General features: G+C 33.2%; 4 protein-coding genes across 5 annotated transcripts; 1 reads left to right on the forward strand and 3 right to left on the reverse strand.

Annotated features, from left to right (window-relative positions):
* Window positions 1–774: 774 nt before the first annotated feature.
* Window positions 775–2203, forward strand: LOC103484407 (uncharacterized). 2 transcript variants are annotated; one of them, XM_008441467.3, is made up of 5 exons: window positions 775–1123; window positions 1199–1418; window positions 1722–1767; window positions 1914–2038; window positions 2141–2203. In XM_008441467.3, the coding sequence occupies exons 1-4, from the start codon at window positions 1012–1014 to the stop codon at window positions 1995–1997; spliced, it is 462 nt and encodes a 153-aa protein (XP_008439689.2). In that variant the 5' UTR covers window positions 775–1011; the 3' UTR covers window positions 1998–2038; window positions 2141–2203. The 2 variants fall into 2 exon arrangements, with proteins under 2 accessions (XP_008439689.2, XP_050944516.1); XM_051088559.1 differs by having other exon boundaries at window positions 1914–2203.
* A 261-nt stretch (window positions 2204–2464) lies between these two features.
* LOC103484406 (uncharacterized) lies at window positions 2465–5423 on the reverse strand. The gene is made up of 6 exons (XM_008441464.3): window positions 5114–5423; window positions 4072–4373; window positions 3712–3979; window positions 3552–3607; window positions 3341–3453; window positions 2465–2732 (listed from the first exon to the last, which is right to left on the reverse strand). The coding sequence occupies exons 1-5, from the start codon at window positions 5187–5189 to the stop codon at window positions 3361–3363; spliced, it is 795 nt and encodes a 264-aa protein (XP_008439686.2). The 5' UTR covers window positions 5190–5423; the 3' UTR covers window positions 2465–2732; window positions 3341–3360.
* A 2991-nt stretch (window positions 5424–8414) lies between these two features.
* On the reverse strand, window positions 8415–15222 carry LOC103484410 (ABC transporter B family member 9). The gene is made up of 12 exons (XM_008441469.3): window positions 14860–15222; window positions 13970–14024; window positions 13291–13466; window positions 12985–13206; window positions 12626–12864; window positions 12016–12541; window positions 11618–11891; window positions 10880–11534; window positions 10579–10807; window positions 9799–10065; window positions 9431–9694; window positions 8415–9134 (listed from the first exon to the last, which is right to left on the reverse strand). Exons 1-12 carry the CDS (start codon window positions 15100–15102, stop codon window positions 8481–8483), a joined length of 3804 nt encoding a protein of 1267 aa, XP_008439691.1. The 5' UTR covers window positions 15103–15222; the 3' UTR covers window positions 8415–8480.
* Window positions 15223–17785: 2563 nt separating this feature from the next.
* LOC103484409 (codeine O-demethylase-like) lies at window positions 17786–19699 on the reverse strand. Its single transcript, XM_051088560.1, has 5 exons — window positions 19534–19699; window positions 19194–19452; window positions 18871–19118; window positions 18440–18764; window positions 17786–18353 (listed from the first exon to the last, which is right to left on the reverse strand). Exons 1-5 carry the CDS (start codon window positions 19653–19655, stop codon window positions 18102–18104), a joined length of 1206 nt encoding a protein of 401 aa, XP_050944517.1. The 5' UTR covers window positions 19656–19699; the 3' UTR covers window positions 17786–18101.
* Between the last annotated feature and the right edge of the window lie 170 nt (window positions 19700–19869).

Below are 19869 nucleotides of genomic sequence, written 5' to 3' on the forward strand. Positions count from 1 at the left end.
TATAATAATCGTGGCGTTAAAATATACAATATTCTACCAAGTCAAACAACTCACCTCAAAATCATTATTTACTTATATATTTCAATCTTTTATAATTTTGTTATTGATGTTTTCATTTTGTATACATTGAGTTTCAAACATGCTAAAAATTAAAATAAATTATTTTATCGGACATAAAACTTAATTTTGTATCTAGACTCAATTTTAAATTTAGGAAGTAATTGATATTTAATTAATTTTAATTCTAAGTTTAAGAAATAAGACATTTAATCAATTTTTACGTTAAAAAATTCATAGGTTAAATTCCTAATCTTGTATGAAATTGTATCCTCTAATATGAATTTTTAGTTCAGCCACTCAATTTGACCTTGTTGAACATGAGCAAAGGAGACATTATCAAACTCATATGCTCGTCTTCCTCATAAATAAAACTCAAGTAAGATCCACCGAAGTACCATTAAGCAAGTTAACTATCTCTAGGTAGTAATATATTCAATCCTGATTTGATAAATATTGAGGGGAAGAATACTTTGTTGATTGCCACTAATAACACCGTTATCTTAAGATAAAACTGAGCCAACATGACCAAGGTGATCATGAAGCACCCGCCCCAACCCACTGGGCTTCAGGCCCAATTAGTTTTGTTTTATTTCATTAAGTAGAATAGCTTCTTAGAAAATTATTTGAAAATTGATAGATTAATATATTGGGATCAATGAAATTGGCAAAGAATATTACTCTCTTCAGCAGAAAAAATAGTAATAACTTTTATATTGGAAAAAGAAGCACAAAATTTCCTCTGAAAGCTGAGCCAAGCAAGAATAATTCACTTCCCCTTTCCAACCAATTCTGACCCCTTTTGGCAAGCAAAGAACCTGACATTCTCCATTAAAATGCTTTCAACAATATCCAAACTCTCCACACAATGAACATTCAACTTTAACTCATTCTCCTCCCTACTTCATCTTCATCTCAGAAACCTTCTTTCTTCCATATAGGCTACTGGAAGACATGAAGGCGATTGCAGCACCGATTTTGTTCTTTAATTTCTGCATATGCATCGTCATTTTCGGAATCGGTGGCTGGGTGATGAATCACACCATAGATAATGGATTTGTTATTGGTTTGAATCATAACTCTGCTTCCTCGTCTTTATGTTAATGGGAATGTAATGTTGTGCAATATTTTTCATTTTCAGGAGCTGGATTTGATGTTCCCAACTATTTTTCTCCAATTTTCTTCCAAATTGGGAACTCTGCCACTGGGTTCTTTATTATTTTTGCTTTGATTGCTGCTGTTGCTGTTGTTGCATCTGCCATATCCGGAAACTTTTATTTTCGGTTTTCGGACGCTGCCAACCTGCCCCCCGCCGCTTCAACAGCACTCGTCGCCTGCTTCCTAACTTTTCTTGCTATGGGGTATGCAAGTTTAAATCTTGTTTTGGCTATAGAATCTTCAGCTATTTAGTTGGTATTCCCCAATCATTCATGAATCATTTAACAAATCTAAACCCATGCAAATGTAACATTCTGAAATTCATGCTACAATAAAACCATTAGAATCTCACTTACCATTACCCACATAAGCATTCAATGTTAGGACAGTTGAAATATAGTTGGGTCAAAAGAACCATGATCCAAACATCTGGGAAATGTAAACCTATCTAAAAGTTGGAATCTTTTCAAAATGGATTATAACTAGAAAAAATGTTACTGATGCAGGTTTGCTTGGAAAGAGATTGCCATGACAGTCACTAGTGGCCACTTGGTGAGGAACCTAAAGGATTCTGTTGTTTCTCTCTCTTATTTTTCCCTTCTAGCAAATTTTGTTTCAGTTCTTCAATAGTGCTTCACAGAGTAATGTAAACTACAAAACCGAAGTTTGAGTCTTTTTGTGCTTTTTTTTAAATGCAGATTGCATTGGAGGCTCTCATGATTGTCCTTTCAGTTACGCAGTTTGTTTATACCGCAATCATTGTGTGGACCTCAACCAGCTAGTAGATTCTAGAAATAGCGTTCACCGAATGCTTTGTTTGTGGGTTTGTTTTCAATTTTTACTTTTTTCTATTATTTGTTTTTCTTAAATCAAAATCTTGGTCGAAATCAATGTAAAATGGGAGAAACTTGCAATGTATTGGCAGATGAAGTACAGAAGATAATATGAGAATTGGTGTGCAAAAAAAAGAAGAATAATATTTCAGTGACTTCGATGACTTCATTTCTTCCATAACAGTTTCAACAGCATGCACATAAAATTTTCAAGACGAAGTACCGCGTAAACCAACAGAAAATGGTAAAAAAAAAATGTTAGTATCAGTAGAAAACGAAGTTTATGTGCAAGGTTTTCACCGAATAAAACATGTATGAGGGATGGGAAAGCATTGCATAAGTTGAGTCAGAGAACTCATTCAGCCAAGCAATAGCAGATGTCATCATATGAATATGAAAGTAAAAGTGATAACTGATTATCGACACAATCAAAATATTTATGATAATATAATTGCAAAATGTCAGACTAATACAAAATCGAGAAGATCATGCTCCAAAGAACAAAAACTCACTGTAGGACAAAAGACATGTAGTAAGGGAATATCTTCAAGTTTGCTAGCTTCTAAATCCAAGAATATGATCTACCTTAGGCTGGGCTCATCAAGTTCGATGACTATGCTATCATGTGCTCGTAAAGACCCTGGCTGTTTAAACCTTCACCCCTCCTGTGAAGAATTTTCATTCCTGCCTCAACATAAAACACATGATCTCAGTGCCAGTGCCAACTGCCAACTAGATTTTGGATTATATTGTTCTAGAAAAGAAGCCATTAAGAAAGTGTGTATATAAGTTCAAATGCAAATTTGACAATGTAGGCATACAAAGTCGATTCCAATATCAACTACAAAGCATTTGTCATAAAGGAACCACAAAGAAGTAAAAGGCAGGGCTGTAAAGTTCAATACCTCTTTTAGGGGGTAAAGGAAAAAAGTATGATCGGAGACTTGGGATGAATGAAGTTTAAGAATAGTTGATCTTTACAATACTTTTCTTATCAAAAACACAAACCATATCTCATGAAAGAGGAATAATTGTTCATCAAGGATGGAATATGAAATATGCATACCGAATCTCCATTCAGATATATAAAGATGAATCTCACACGACCCCTTATACACATACACATATTAGTAAATGGGAATATTTTGTAGATTATGGGCTTCGACAAGCTATACACATTAAAACTTTTTTCTTCTTTCATAACAATTAAATTTTCATCTGCAAGCAACTTCATGATATGAGCAGCACCAAGTATTGGACAAGGTAGATAAACAGAAAGGTTAGGTTCTAACCCTATATATAGAAACTGTAGCTATCGGTCCGAGCTGGTAAATACATCACATAATCCACAGCAACTTAACCATGAGGACCTTTGTGGCACTGGTGGTCTTGACCCAATCAACGGCTGCACAGAAATTGGAAAACAAAAGCCTCGTTTCTCAAGGAAGAATAAACATATGATATGCAACTATGTTCAGCAATAACAAGAGATTCGAAAAAAACCTGATCTTCAGATTCAGTTTTGGAGTTTTCTGCACTTTCAGAATTTGCTACATGTGCTGCAAAATTATTAGTTCCAGTCATACCAACATTGGCAGTAATATTTTCCACATGCAAATTCAAAGATATCAGAAGAAGAAGAGCCCTTATTCAACAGACTCACCTGATACACGTAAATTTCTATCCTCATTTGGTTTTGATGATAGATCCCTTGGAGCTGCCATTGACACATTTGTAACTCCATCTGCTGATTGGAAGGGGGTTGTCTCTAACTTTTTCGAAACAATCATATCAGGTATGGCAGTATTTTCAACAGATGCACTTTCAGCAATGCTGATAGTTTCCTCAGATGCCGAGAGCTCTGGTGTAATCGAGTTAAGAATAGAGGCAGCAGTTGGCACAACCAAATCATCGGTCTTCCCATCCAGTACCTATCCATCCACCTTGTAAATTTTCAGAGTTGCAAATTAATCTTGCTGACAAAAAGATGTCGCAATTTCACTTTAGAAACTGGATGACATACCTCAGGTTTCTTTGTTGTATCTACAGACTCATCATCTGAACTACTACTGCTATGGTCATCATCACGTGATCCTTTCACAGACTCATTCTCAACATTTCCATTTTTTCTCTCAGAAGAAAGTTTAACTTTCTGATCAGTCCCTACATTGCTCGGGACCCCAGCGTCCGAAGAGCTGCTCTCTTGTATTTCTTTATTCCCCTCACCAAATGGATTGCTGTGGCTTGGGTGATTCTGAGAAGCTGGGGAATCGATCTCACCACTGTCGCTTCCCTTATCATCTTGGTTCTTAGCATTCTCATTTCCTGTCATGGAGAATTATAATCAGAAGAACTCAAAAGAGAAATATGTAAATCCCACTCCCCAGATGGAAAAAGGGTAAAGTTATTTCTAAATTGTAATGAAACAACTCATGCAATCTATCTCAAGTCAAATCACTCTCTCCAAAACAATCAAAGAACTGAAGTTAAAAATACCCCAAGAATCAGCTTGCTATACGAATCAGTAACAGAAACTCAAACCCAAAAGTAAAAGAAAGCTGATGAAGGTGGATGAGTAGGGTGAGACTTGACCCACCAATTTCAACCAGGAGCCAAAACAGAGGGAAAAAAATTGATAATTGCGATTGATCAACAGAGAAGCGAGATTAATTCAATTAAACAATTAAAAAAGACTCTTACTTTGGACTGAAGCGTCCCAAGGGGGAAAAATTAAAATTAAAAAACAGGGTCACAAAATAGAACAGCTGAAATTTGAATCTACCGACAAAGCTAATTTGGTTAACACAATAACAAACTATAAATAATAGGTGCACAGATTCTAACCACAAGGGTTCAAAACAAAACCAAATCAAATATAACATAATCAGATCTCAAAAGCAAGAAGAAGACGTAAGTGGCAAAACCCACTTGAGAAATTACATTACATTTACATACGCAGCAACTGAAGGAGGGATTGAATCAGGAGCAGAAGAAGGGACCCATATGAAAAAATGAAAAGATAGTGTTAAAAATTTGAAAAAGGGGCATGAATACGAGAATTGTACCTTGAGCAGGGTTGATATGAGCTTCCAATTCCTTCTTTTTCTTGGCAGCTTTACGCTTCTTAGCGCCTGAGGGCATGATGAACAAAAAGGAATGGAAGGGAACAGAAACTTGGAGGCTCCGCAGCCTCAGAATGAATTTGAATGAGAGAAAAAAATTTGTGAGGTGGTGCGTTATAAGAATAAGAAGGAAAAAAAAGGAAAAAGAAAAAGGATATGGCAGAGGAAAGGACAGGTGGGGATGACGATCTGGAGGTTCACTCACTCACTAAATTTGCTGAGGCGCCAATTGAGATTCCCAATCCCTATGGCTATCAGTATTATATTATGCCCTTTCTCATCTTATTTCTTCCAATATTAAATATCACAAAACAGAAAAAAGATTCGATCTTTACCCCCATGCTTTGGTTGGGTAGGTGAGCTTTACATCATTTAAATCAAATAAAAATAACCAAAATGAAAACTTTGTATACATTTTCATTCATTCCCTTCCATTAATTTATTTTTATAAAAGAAAAATTTCTCATTTCTAATCTATGATTAGATATATAAGTTAGTTAGTCAAAATAAGATGTATGACTTTGATTCATTGGTTGTTTGATTGGGTTTAAAAGTATTTTTATTAGAAAAATCAATCCAAACGAGTTTAAAAAGTTAGGGTTTCAAATTCTTCGCCTTAATTTTTATTCGTAAATTTCAATCTAGATTAACCTTTAAAGTATTTTTAACTCGAAAAAAGACCCACTTTACTTTATCTTAGGTTTCAATTATCATACTAACATTTGATATATTCTCTACTAAAATTCAGAACTTATTTAGATTGCTTTATAGGGAGATTTTTGGAACATGATTGAGATGTCAAAGAGTATTAGTTTTTTCCATGGTTTAAGCAAAGGGTGAGCTAGCCTGTATTAGAAAAGAAAAAAAAAAGTGATTGGGAATGCAATTTTTTTAAAAAAACTATGGGACAAAATGGTGAGTTTAGATAATGTATGAAGAATGAAAAAACCTTTTAACTTTATGGTCGATTGTAAAATCTTAGACAAATTGAGTTGGGATTGTATTAGTTTGTTTAGGTACGCTCAATGTCAAATCTCATCGTTTTGTCTAATTTAAATTGGACAACTCAAATCAAATGATTAAATTAAGATATATGTTTTGAATAAAAAAATTAAAATTTTGAATTATCTCACCGTAATTAACGATTCAAACTTAAATCGGACGTTTTAAAAGCCAAAGTAGAAAAGGAAATTAAGGTTAATATGATTTATAGGAAGAAGAATGTGGATGTGGGGAAGTTAGAAGAATCTGTGTGGGACATTTTAAGAAATGAGAAAACATTATATTCTGAATTTAGTTTTTTACAAAAAAAGAGTGAAAAATGAAAAAAGAGAAATTGGTCCCAAATTTTATTGAAAGAAAAATTCAAAGGAAAAAGGGAAGGGATGTTGAGTGATTGGGAATTTGCCATGTTCTACTGTCACTGTTTTTGTCATTATATACAATCCCCATTCACACCTTTTTTTTTTTTTTTTAATTTTAAATCTTTGGAAAAATGAAATTCCAAAATAATGTTTCAACTGCTTTTGTTAATGAATTTTGAGGTTATTAGATGTATAAAAAACTTCTAATGGCAGAATTACTTTTTTAAAGAAATAGTTAAGAAAAAAAAAGAATTGTCAAAATTGGCCTAATAAACAAACTATTTAACAAAACAAATAATGGGTTTTTCCTTTATAGTGATTTTTTGCGTGTAAATAGTTTTTATTTTTTTTATTATTATTGAAAAAACTATTTTTTGAGTTTTTTTAATAAAAAATCTAACTATTTAGACTTTATAAAGAAAACCACTTAAAGAAATTTTTTTGTTACATTCGATTTTTAATTTAGGAGAAAATATTTTTTCAATCTTTATATTTTTGACAATTTTTTCAAATTTTTTAATTTTTAATCTTGTAACTAATACATTCTTCAATTTTTTTTTTTCAATTTTTTGTCTCTAAATTCTAAAACTACCATAGGTTTTTCAATGTTATACTTGATCTATCTATATATATATATATATATATATATTTAAAAATAGTTTAAAGTTAAAGAAATCTATTATGCAATTTATCATGAATAAGAAACTTTTAAAATTTAAAATACATTAGACACAATCATAAAAGTAAAGGCTCCCAGCTTAATGATTTCGGTTTTACTTTTTCATTTTCTAATTTATGTTTGTTTTGTTCAAATTTTCTAATTCTAGTTTTCACGTTATTTTTTATATTGTAAATACAAAACTACACTTTTGTTAGTTTTAAAATTGAATTGGATTCGAAAGACTTAATAAAAATAAAATAAAATAAGAAAACAAAATACCACAATTTATCAAAATTAAACTAAAAATGTTATTCAGCTTAAATTATTTTAAAGTTTGGAGGATAATTGGATTTAAATGTATTATATATATATTTGAATTAAAAGAAGAAACCTTTTAATAAAAAGTTGTTGAGATAATAAATCATTCCAAACAAATCAACGGTTACTTTTGTAATATACAATACAACATGGAATAATCAAATTATAGAAATTAAAAAAAGAATCATTATAATGCTTCGAATATGAACTTTTTGAGCCTTATAAGTACGAAGTACACTTAGAAATCCATTTCTCATAACAGAAAAATAAAAAGAAAGAAAGATGGAAAGAAAAGAAAAGTACAAAAATCCAACTAAGGGGAGTTTGAATTTTAGAAGGAACATCGATATAATAATTATTAAATTTTTATATGGATTACTAAATTATGAAACTTTACTTTACCGACATCTGTCAGTGTCATGCATTATTCAAATAACGGCTAAATGCTATAGACATAAATAAGTTGCAAAATAATTAAACAACAAACAAACTACACCTAAGCAAATTTTTGAAGTAAAAGTCTCTCATATTTGACAATAATAATAATAATAATAATAATAATAATAATAATAATAATAATAATTTGAATTCTAACTTTCTTTTTTTCTTCTAAAATTATTAGGAATACATGCACTCATCAAAGCATTTCTATAATTATTCAATTAGCATAAACTATGAAAGCTAGATTAAGTTTGGTTGTATTTGTAACTGTCATTATATTTATACTATTTTTGAAATATTATATTTTACACTTTTCTATGTTCTATCCTAAACTTACAAAGACATCTCTTTTGTAATTATTTTTTTGTATAACAGCATATTAGGTAATGTTGTTAATCTAAACAAAAAAGGGAAAAGGAAAAAAGAAAGAAAGAAAGAAAGAAAGAAAGAAAGAAAGAAAGAAAGAAAACATAATTTTGGATTCTATACTATTACTAAATGGGTCCAAAAAAATGATTATCCTTTGCTAAACACTTGAAGAAGTTGAATGAAGTGCCACTAACGATGCATAAGCTCCATCACTGATCTTCATCAGCTCCTCATGGCTTCCTTTCTCAGCAATCACACCATTTTTCACCACAGCAATAATGTCAGCCCCTCTAATAGTGGTAAGCCGATGAGCAACAACGACTGTCGTTCTATTAACCATCACTCTATCTAACGCATCTTGTACAACTCGCTCTGATTCGGCGTCCAATGCGCTCGTTGCTTCATCCAACAAAAGGATTTTTGGGTTCTTTAGAATGGCTCTAGCAATGGCTATCCTCTGTTTTTGGCCTCCTGATAATTGAACTCCTCTTTCTCCTACTGTGGTTTCGTAGCCTTCAGGTAATGAAGATATGAAATTGTGGGCATTTGCCGCTTTTGCTGCTCCTATTATCTCTTCTTCACTTGCTGCATTTTCTGGTTTTCCATAAGCTATGTTGGATCGAATTGTTTCATTGAATAATATTGGTTCTTGACTCACCAACCCCATTTGTTGCCTTAGCCAACTCAGTTTGAATTTGTGGATTTCTACTCCGTCCAGAAGAGTTCGTCCCGAATCTGGGTCGTAAAATCTTTCTATCAGACTTATTACTGTTGATTTTCCGCTGCCACTCTCTCCAACCAATGCCACTGTCTGCAGAGGACAATACATTCTCGATCTTAGAGAAACAACATTTCAGGATTGTAAGTTGAAAAATAATACTTTTCAGTTTTTTCAACTTTCATGAAAATTTAGTTTTTGAACTTTAACGTGTAACAATTGAGTGTACTTGAATTTGCAATAATTTAATCTCTCTATCGTAAAAGAATTTAGTATGGTTTAGTGGAAGACTGAATCAAATTGTAAATTGTAAAATGTAGGGCCTACAAAATAAATTGTTAAATTACTTATATGAAAGTTAAAGGGGATTGTCAAAGAGACAAATTTACCTTTCCAGACGGGATTCTTAAGCATAAATCTCGGAAAATTTGAATATCTGGTCTTGTTGGATACTTGAAACTAACATGATCAAACTCAATATTGCCGATTACAGAGGTGAGTGTCACACCTTCACTGCTACTTGAATCAATCTTAGGCTTGCTGTCGAGTATTTCAAATATAGAGGCTGCGGAATCCTTGGCTTTGCTGCTATCAGGAGCCAAGGCGCTGGTTTGGGAAACACCCATTGCAGAAATTGTAAGAGCAAAAAAGACCTGTTGGCAGCAATAAATAGAGAACATAAAATTATTCATTCATATTAAGAAATCATTAGCTAAAAGCAGAACCCATGTTGTTTCACAAGAATTAGAATCTTAACCTTGAAGACTTCAGGAAATGTTGCCATGCCATGATTCACAAGAATGGATCCAATGTAGAAGCAAAAGGCATTTGTGCAGAAGAGAGCAAAGAAAGAAAAGCCGAATCCGGCACCACTGACGAGTCCTAGGCGAACTCCATTTTTGACAGGGTCCTCGCATTTCTTTTCATATAAATCCATCACCTTCTTTTCAGAGCAAAATGATGCAACCGTTCTGATGCTGCCGACCGCGTCGTTCGCGACCTGACTCGCTTCTTCATACATGACCTGGAGAGTTTGTGGTGTGAATCGCCAAGAGCTCAAAATTATCATCTGTATTTTCTTTAATAATTTAAGTGTACTTTTATTGTTTCTAATTTTATCTATTTTAAATATGAATATAATTAGTTATTTTACTTAGATCTATGACGTAGCAACGTTTTGGGAAGCTAAGTAAAGCGTAACCATTGGGGTTTGTGTAGTTTTTAGTTTCTAGGGTCTTTTTTTTCTCACTGAAATCCACCACTTTGCAATTTTCAAGTCCAAATTGCAGGCCAAAAACAATCCAATCAACTTGCATTATTTGTGAAGTATTTGAACTTAGAGTGTCATTTCCCTTGAATTGATTTGAGGGTTTTAGAATTTGCTGTTAAGGGTCCACCTAAAAGGGTTTCGGATTTACAAATGGCTGGAGTTTTCATATCACTTTGCATTAGCTTAAGAAGAAACTGCATTAATTGCATTAGCTTAAGAAGAAACTGCATTAATTAAATGGATAAAGAATCGGTGGAGTAGACAAACCTTGGCATCAGCACTGAACCCCTTTGTGAACTTGGTCTGGAGGTAACCTTGTACAAGTAGCAAAGGAGACACTCCTAGAATGACTAAAGCTAATATCCAGTTAGCTGTGAATGCTATGACTAGCCCAGCTGTGATGGTTGCAATGTTTTGGACTACTAAAGCCAATGCATCCCCTACAAGCCCTCTAACTGTGGCAGCATCAGTTGACAACCTTGCTCCAATTGCACCGCTGAAATATAGGAAGGAGTTTTAGTTTCTAATTAAAGATGTTAATGCAATAAATTCAAATGTTTAAACTAACCTTGTGTTTGCAGGATCATCAAAATAACTAATCTGTTGGTGGACAATCTTTTTAAATGTCAAAGACCGTATCCGTTCGATTAACTTTCCACCTGCAATCCCGAAAAAGTAATTCTGCGTAGGCGAAGCAAAGAATGTGAGACATCCTAGACCGAGATAAATAAGCGCCCAAAATTTGGATTCTTTCTCAAGCTGGCTTGCAGGCTTATAAAACATTCCAATGGCACTTGAGAGTAAGAGGCCAAATATAGGAAAGACCATGCCACTCATAACTGCTGCAATGCATCCAAGGAGCAACACTGGCACCTCAGGCTTATTCAAAGTTGCCAATCGTTTCACTGAAACCTGTTTAGGTTTTTCCTTATCCATGTCATTTCTTTTTGGTCCATCATCATCAATTTCTTCATCATGGATATGAACTGAACCTGGAATGGCAAAGTTGATCGTGAATGAACGTCGACTACCTGATGATCCCCTGCTTATAGATCTTATCACTGATGTTCTCTTGCTGGCAGAACTTCCCATTGTTTTGTCTAGATCAATGGCATCATTGATCGGTTTAGTTTCTGTTTCGGTTCCTGTTGTTATTCCTTCTTGCAGACGGACTAGTTGAGAGTAAGCTCCATCAGGATTTTTGATCAGCTCAACATGCGTTCCTAAATTTCAAATTTTGTTAGCTAACTAGATTGGTACAAAGTTTCGAAAGGGAAATCTCAAATGACTTGATTCTACAACAAACCTTGCTCTAGCAGTTTCCCTTGATGTACCACTGCTATAGTGTCAGAATTCCTTATAGTTGTCAAGCGATGAGCAACAACCACGGTCGTCCGGTTCGCCATCACTCTTACAAGTGCTTCTTGAACAATACGCTCGGATTCTGAATCTAAAGCACTAGTTGCTTCATCAAGGAGTAGAATTCTGGGATTTTTCAAAATGGCTCTTGAAATGGCAATTCTTTGCTTCTGTCCACCTGATAGCTGAGTCCCGTGCTCGCCTACCATTGTATCAAGCCCCTTTAAAATAAAATGCAGACTTGAAACTTTAGTAACAGAACTTTGAGATTGTTGCTTTAACTTGTAATCTCAAACACTATTGCATAAATAATAAAGTGGTAAGAGACTAGAGTTTTAAGTTTACCTTAGGCAGCTTGTCAATGAACTTTGCAGCATTTGCAAGCTCAGTTGCTGCTCTTAGCTCTTCTTCTGTTGCATTTTCTTTTCCATACAATATATTCTCCCTTATAGTAGTTGTAAAGAGTATAGGTTCTTGACTAACAAGACCAATTTTTTCTCTAATCCATCTAAGTTTGTAGTGCTTCAAATTCACTCCATCTATAAGTACTTCACCAGAATCAGGATCATAGAATCTTTCTAGCAAACTGATAACAGTCGACTTCCCACTTCCACTATGTCCAACGAGTGCAGCAGTTGTTCCACTGGGAACAAACAACGAGAATCCTGAAAATATCTGCACATCTGGCCGAGCAGGATATCTGAAGTGGACATCTTTAAGTTCAATATCACCTTGTATGTCTTCTGGTGCTATACCACTGGCATCATACGAATCGATTTTTGGTTTTCGTTTGATCGTCTCAAACATTTTGTAAGCGGCAGCCTGCCCTGAAGCAAATGCATTCACCACAGGTGATGTCTGGCCCAGTGACCTATCGAACATAAATCAAAATCTTAGTGAATTTCCCATAGAAAACTTGGATCATGTAACATGAAAAATGAAAATTTAAACTTACATTCCCCCAGTCATAATCGCAAATATAACATTGATAACTTGTCCACCATTGTACCCCTTCTGAATGATAAGCTTAGATCCATACCATACTGCCAGCCCATAAGTTCCAAAGACAATTAACAAGATTAGGCCAAGTCCTAAACCTGAGGCAAGTCCTTGTTGAACAGTAGACTTGTAAGCTATTTTCAGCTTCTCGTTGTACTTCTCGATAGCTTGTTTCTCCCCTGTGAATGATGCTACCTTGAATCATTCAAAAGAACAAGTCAACTACAAAATGATAAGTTTTGTTGAGAATCACATATCACAAAGATAAAAAAAAAAACCTCTTATAGAACGAGTTCAATTCAATCCAATCCTTACCGTTCTAATCGCTCCTACGGTTTGTTCAACCACATTCCCTGCTTCTGCATAAGCAATCTGTCCACGGCTTGACATTTTAGACATGATGAGTGAAGTGGTGCCACCAGCAATAACAATTGCAGGAATGCAAGAGAGTAAAACCACAGCAAGAAGCCATCCCCTCACAAAGGCAACCACAAAACCACCAAAGAAAGTTGATATCAACTGTATGAACTTTCCCACCTGGATCAATCAAACCATCAAACAAACTATTTGAGATATTCAACTAGCAAATGAAAAGATAAAAGCATCTATATATATATATACCTTTTCTCCCATGGCATCTTGTATAAGAATGGTATCACCAGACATCCGACCAATAACTTCTCCAGTTGTAGTTTCAGTGTCAAAATATGTAATGTCCTGTCTTAGTATTGTTTTCAAATACAATGCTCTAATACGTGCAGCCTGTCTTTCTCCTGTTACCATCCAACAAGCAACCTCTGCCATGGATTATTCAAAAAAAGCTTAGTTTAGTATATGTTTTTAAACTCCTAAAAAATAAATTAAACTTAAACTACATGAATAAATGAGTATTTTAAAAAAATTTACACAGGAAACTAAACCGGTTTTCATTCAAACACATACTTCGTAACAACAACATATTAATTTCTGACTCAACACCTCAAACACTCCTCAAAGTAATATTCTTATCTCCAGACAAAATAAAGTTTGAATATACACTGGTGGTAAAAAGTTTGGTCCTATAAAGCCGACATATGTCAGCAAGTCAAAAGCCGGGGTCTGTTATTGATATTGAAAGGTGATACATAACTGCAACAACGGTTTGCATTTGGAAACAAAAATAATATTACCAAATAACAGTAACATGGTAAAGATTTGAGATTAAGGTGGCATTTTAACTAATTTAATATAACATTGATACCTTATATTAAAAGAGGAAATTACTGAGAATCAATGAGTAAATATTAGTTGGAACACTTACGCAGGAATGAAGCAATTCCAGTACCAATGCCTAGGTACACAAAGTCTATGGAAATCTGAAACCCAAACAAACAGCTTAATTAAAAAAGTGTACATACAATAATATAAATATACAATATAGAATCAGCTTCAAGACAACATACATTAATTAAATCACTTCATCAAAATTTGAAATTCGTGTTTGTTTCATTCCAATTAAAAATAACATCCTCGTCATGTTAGGCCCTAGGAATTGGTAAGTAGGGGTTGAGTGATAAGTGAAATATCGAACTATACTCGTTTATTACTGAGAGAACATCTTTTATATCTCACTAATTCTTTACACCGGGGCTAGTTTACAACTGCTTAGAGTTTACTAGCTCCAAACACTCCATTAATATTCAACTTCAATTCCAAAAAAAAAAAAAAAAGAGAGAGAGAACTTTGTCTTAAATAGAAATTGAATTAAAAAATTATGAGTTAGATGTATTACGATATAAAAATAAAAAAAAACAAAAATCAAAGATATGATTATCCAATGGAGTCAAAGTACTTTTTTGACTTTGAGAAAAAAGAATCACGAGACACGAGTTTATAGTTAAACCAAAAGAAATAAAATCTTCTTTTCTTTTTGTTAATTTTTTTTTCTCTTGTTGTGATCATAAGAAGTTAAACTTAATAATGAACAATTCTTGTATAAGATTAAACATCTGTTCTCACAAACAATGACAAGATTATTATAATAATCTAACCTCATACAAACTACAATTAAATTTTTTTTTCTTCATGCAAAAAAATAACATAAATACTAATTTTGTGACAAAAATATAAGATTGGAAAGTAATATTTTCAAAACTAATAATAAATTAAAGAAAAAATGAATTTGCATTATTGAAAAAGGAAAATGCAAACCTTGGAAACTTGAGTAACGACATTAGACTGATCGGAAGAGCCAAAGGAATCGATCATCTTGCCGAAAATAAGCGTCATGATTGGCTGAGAGAGGCCGTTAGCAACAGCGCAGACGGACCCAACGGCCATCAATATATTGTCGAAGCGATCGGCGAATGTGAATAGTTTATAAAAAGGAACTTTCTGATCGCTCCGTCCATTGGCCGGAGAAGGTGTGCCATCGCCATCGCCGTCGCCGGGCATGGCGGTGAGATATTAAAAGTGAAGAAAAAGGGAGTGAGAATATTGAAACGTAACGTGAAAGAGGATTATGGCGCGTGAGAGTTGTTGATTGCTGATCAAGAAAGAACGAAAAGAAAAGGAATTAAAGGGTAGAGAGAGAGAGAGATTTAATGTGAACGAGAAAAAGGGAGGGAAACGGGGGGATTTATTTAGAAGGGAGGAATGCTTGGGGGAATAATAATAATTATAATTTTCATATTGAAGAGAAAAAACATGATTAACACACGTAGCCTTCCTCTTCTAGAAACTTTATATTTGGTAAATACAATCACACTCTGTTTCTTCCTTCTTTTTCTCATACATATATATTAATTAATAATTCTAATCAAAACTAATTATTGTTTTTCCTTTGTAATTTGTATTTATTAACTTCATACCTTGGTTTGGACGTACGTCATCATGTAGATTATGTTGCTGATTCAAAAAAATCAAATCTATTTTTTTTTTCACTTTTTTAAAATTGATTTGAAAATTTATTAATTAAAGAAGAATTGAATTTATAGTTAAATTCGAGAACAAAACAAGTTTCTTAAACTATCCTTTTCTAAATTTTCATATTTTTGTTTTAATTCTTTGAAAATTAAACTTATTTTTTTTTTCTATTTTTATAACAATTTGAATCTCTTTTATCTATAATGTCAAATTTTAAAAAACATTTGATTTGATTTTTAAATCATGGGTGAAAGATCTTACTTTCTAGCTTTTTAAAATTAAATTTATTCTTTCTAAGTAATTGTGGGTTAAATTTTAAAAAATAAAAATAAAACGGAATCTAATCTAATCTAATCTTTAATTTAGTTTTCAAAATTTAATTAGATTGACTTTTTACAAAAACATTTTGCTGGAGAAAGGACATAAAAAGCCAAGAGACTTAAAAGCAGAAGGAGTGTTTTTAAAAACTACGAACCAACCAAATGAAAGAATATTATTAGTGTTGATATTTGATTATTTATTAAAATAATATAATATTATTGCTATTTTTAGAAGAATATTGTTATTGTTTTTAGAAGAGAAACAATTTCCCTAAAATTAAAATTACACAAATTGAATTGTTAAAAGTGCCTAATTTTGGATTCAAATTTGCTTAATGTGATAAAATTCAGAAATTGTCAATATAAAAGAATCTTGATAATTGTAGATCCATTAATTACAATCAATTTGTAATTTAATTACTTTAATACATATTTTTTTAAGAGGAAAAAAAGAAGTTTTATTTATAAAAAAGTTGGAAACAAATTAATGGTACACTGTGAAGTGTTAAGGGCTTTGGCTGATTTTATTATTTATTCTATTTTTCTTTTTTCTTTCCTTAATTTCTTCCATCAACATTATTCGTTCAAATCAAGTTACGTATCAATAATTTGTAATTTTTTTTTTGAAAAATACCATTTTAGAACGAATTTGTTGATTCAATCTTAGTTTTTGTACTTTGAATTATAAGATTCTAGTTCTTCCAAATTTTTATTAAATAATAATTTTAATTTTAACAGAAGAAAATAAATGTATGTAGATATGTTTTAAGAACCTACATTACAAATACTAAAAGATAACAAATACCTAACCCCATCTCAATTATGTGTGTGTGAAGTTATTTATTGCATAACTCCTAATTTATATAAAATTGACATAATTATTGGTATATATCGACGCACTAATTTATCCACGTTTTAATAAACGCTAGTTTTTATAGAACACATATTAATGCATAATGTGTTTTATTAGCCAATTTATTTCGTAAACTCATTGACATTATGTAATAGTTAGTTAAACATGTATCACATGTTACATATGTAGCATTTGACTAGGTGATATAAGAAAATATTGAGTGTTATTTTTTATTATTATTAAAGTTGACGTTATTGTATGTTATTTATTTTGTAATTACTTATCTCTTAGATGTGGTCTACCATTTTTTTAAAAGTCCACCCAATCAACCAAAATCACATGGAAATCACCTTGGCCAAAAATCACTTAAAATTAAATGTATCCATACAATGTCATCGCTTAAAAATATTATTACTAAAACAGAAGTGATTATAGGCATTACAAAGCACTCAAATGTATGTCCCAACACACATTAAATTATTAAATGATTTTGTATAGGCTTTTCTTTTTATCAGTTATTTCAAACAACTTCATTTGATCGTTGCAAGATGAAGACGTCACTTGGAAACTTAGAGTAATAGAACCATATGAAGAAATAACTGTGTAAAAGTACTTTTCAACTATCTCCTTTTGCCAGATAAGGCAACTACGACATTATTAAAATTCATCCCCCTCCTAATGATGAGAACTTGATAACTTGCTCTTCTGATACATTACTTGGTTTAGACCACAACTACTCTAATACCAATATTGGCAAGGACAAAAAAGAATTATATATTTCTATTCAATCGTCCATATTTCGATCCAAAGTTGTTGTTTTCAAATTTTCTAAGAGGGGGTATGGACCATATATAACAGTAATTGATCTTCAAAAACTGAACTGGGGATTTGATCAAAATAGGAAAATACCAACTCACACACTTGAATCTCTTCCCCTAATTCGTATTGGGGTTTGCATTTGATCAAAACAGTTGAAAACCCACATTCACCCACTTGAATTTTCTTCAAATTTAGAAATAGTTTTGATTAAAACTGGAAAAGAAAAAGGGAAACCCCACTCCTCATCTTGCATTTACTTTAAAATTTGAATTGGCCATTAATCAAAACAGCAAAAAGAAAGCCACTAACCCACTCAAAATTTGCTTCAAAATCTGAACAAAAGATCCAACTTTTCAAAAGCTTTTACCAACTCAAATTTGCTTCTAACAGCTTTTATCAACAAAAGAACTTCTGGAAGAAGGTAAGTGGTGGGGCATTTAAGCAATAAAATGTCAACATAGTATAATGAGAGTGCTAGGATGTAGGATGTGTCAACCTAGTTGAGATATACTCATGAATAACGCCTGTTTTTAGTCTTATTCCTCTTGGATCCTCATAACATCAAGATATGACCTTCCATTCAGTTCTCTTTTGAAGAATTCATTGAGGAAATCTGCGACTCCAATTCTTTTAAACAAAGCAGGTCTTTCTGAAGTGACCAAGCTTGGGGCAGGACCTATCTCCCCATCCAACCTTGGACTGAAAAACATGGCCACTGAAAGCCTCTCCTTCGTTGAGTTCACTGTCGCCCGATGCTCGATGCTGCGATATATTCCATTTGTGACGATCTGAAAGTTCATATTCAATATCGAAACACAATCAGTTTGATGGGGTTGATTCAAAATATGTAGAGGGGAAAATTAGAACTTTTTACCTCCAAAACATCTCCAATATTGACAACAAAAGCATTTGGGAGAGGCTTAACAGGAGTCCATCTCCCATCCTTCCTTATCTGGAGGCCTTCCATTTCATTGACTTGAAGAAGAATGGTAATGGCTGAAGCATCAGAATGGTTATTGAGTCCCATGACAAGTTCTGGTTGAGGACATGGAGGATAGTAATTCATTCTTGTTGACAGCATTCCTTCCTCATACAGCTCTCTCATTTCGCTACTGTCCATTTCCAGAGCTTTCGCCATTAAGTCGAACAGTTTCATGCCAAGATTTTTCATCTCCAATGCATAGGCATCCAAATCATCTCTAAAAGGACCAGAAAGAGAAGAATCTTTTATCCATTTTCATAATGTTTTATACTAGAATTTGATTACAAATGCATATTCCTGAAAAATATAGGAAATTGTACTACCTGAATGGAAGAGGGAGGTTGGGGAACAAGTGAGGTTTCCTCAAATAAGTGGGGAGGATAAACATGCCAAAGAGATCTCCCCAATTAAGCTTCTGCTCCTCAGAGACAACAAAGCTCTGTCCAAAGCCTTCAACATCTCCTGGTCTTTGCCACAACTTCCTCTTCTCTACCATAGGAAGGTTAAAAAGAGCTTGAATCCCTGATTTCACATTCTCTACCAGTACATCGCTCACTCCATGATTTATCACCTGATCAGAAAGAAAAGGAATCAACAGAATTCTATTAATGAAAGCTTCAATAACAGATGGAACTGTAAGTATTACCTGGAAGAAACCCCAATCTTTGCAAGCATGATGAAGCTTATCAAGTTCAGAATCATCAAAATTGTTGGAGAACAACAACTTGTGCATGTCAATAACAGGGACTTCAGCTGAAGCGTCAGTGAATTCGAAAGGAGGATCTTGATCAGGGCGAACATATCGAAGGGGAACCGTCGACAATGAGCTTTTGGCCAACTCTTGAACACAAGGCACTGGAAGAGAGTCTCTCAGCTGCAGTTTTGATGCCAGTGTCTCCATCTCCCTACAAAGTTCGCAGTAGCTTCCTCTAAACACACTTATAATTGCAAGTAAATGTTGTATCTAATATGCTTAGTTAACAAACCCGAATTGCCAAGGAACAGTTAAGACAAACGTCAAGACAAAGACGGAGTTCAGTGGCAATGTAATTGGCAACCAAGGCGGCTTCACCTTCGATCTTTCCGCCAATCTTGAATTTATTAGCATAGCTATTGGAGATGGATAAGCTCTAAGTCTAAATTAAAAAAATTATATTGCAACTTCAACTTCAACTTCGTGTTGAATTTTTTATACTGTCTCAATGAGTCATTTTCTTTCTTCCTGCCTTCTGGGACCCCATGAAGCACAAAACACAGTTCAATTTCAAGTTTGGAAACTATCCTTGGATAAGCTCAAAGTTTAGATAAAATAAAACTTTTAC

This window comes from Cucumis melo, chromosome 8 (genome assembly GCF_025177605.1).
Source record: "Cucumis melo cultivar AY chromosome 8, USDA_Cmelo_AY_1.0, whole genome shotgun sequence".
Lineage (NCBI taxonomy): Eukaryota > Viridiplantae > Streptophyta > Magnoliopsida > Cucurbitales > Cucurbitaceae > Cucumis > Cucumis melo.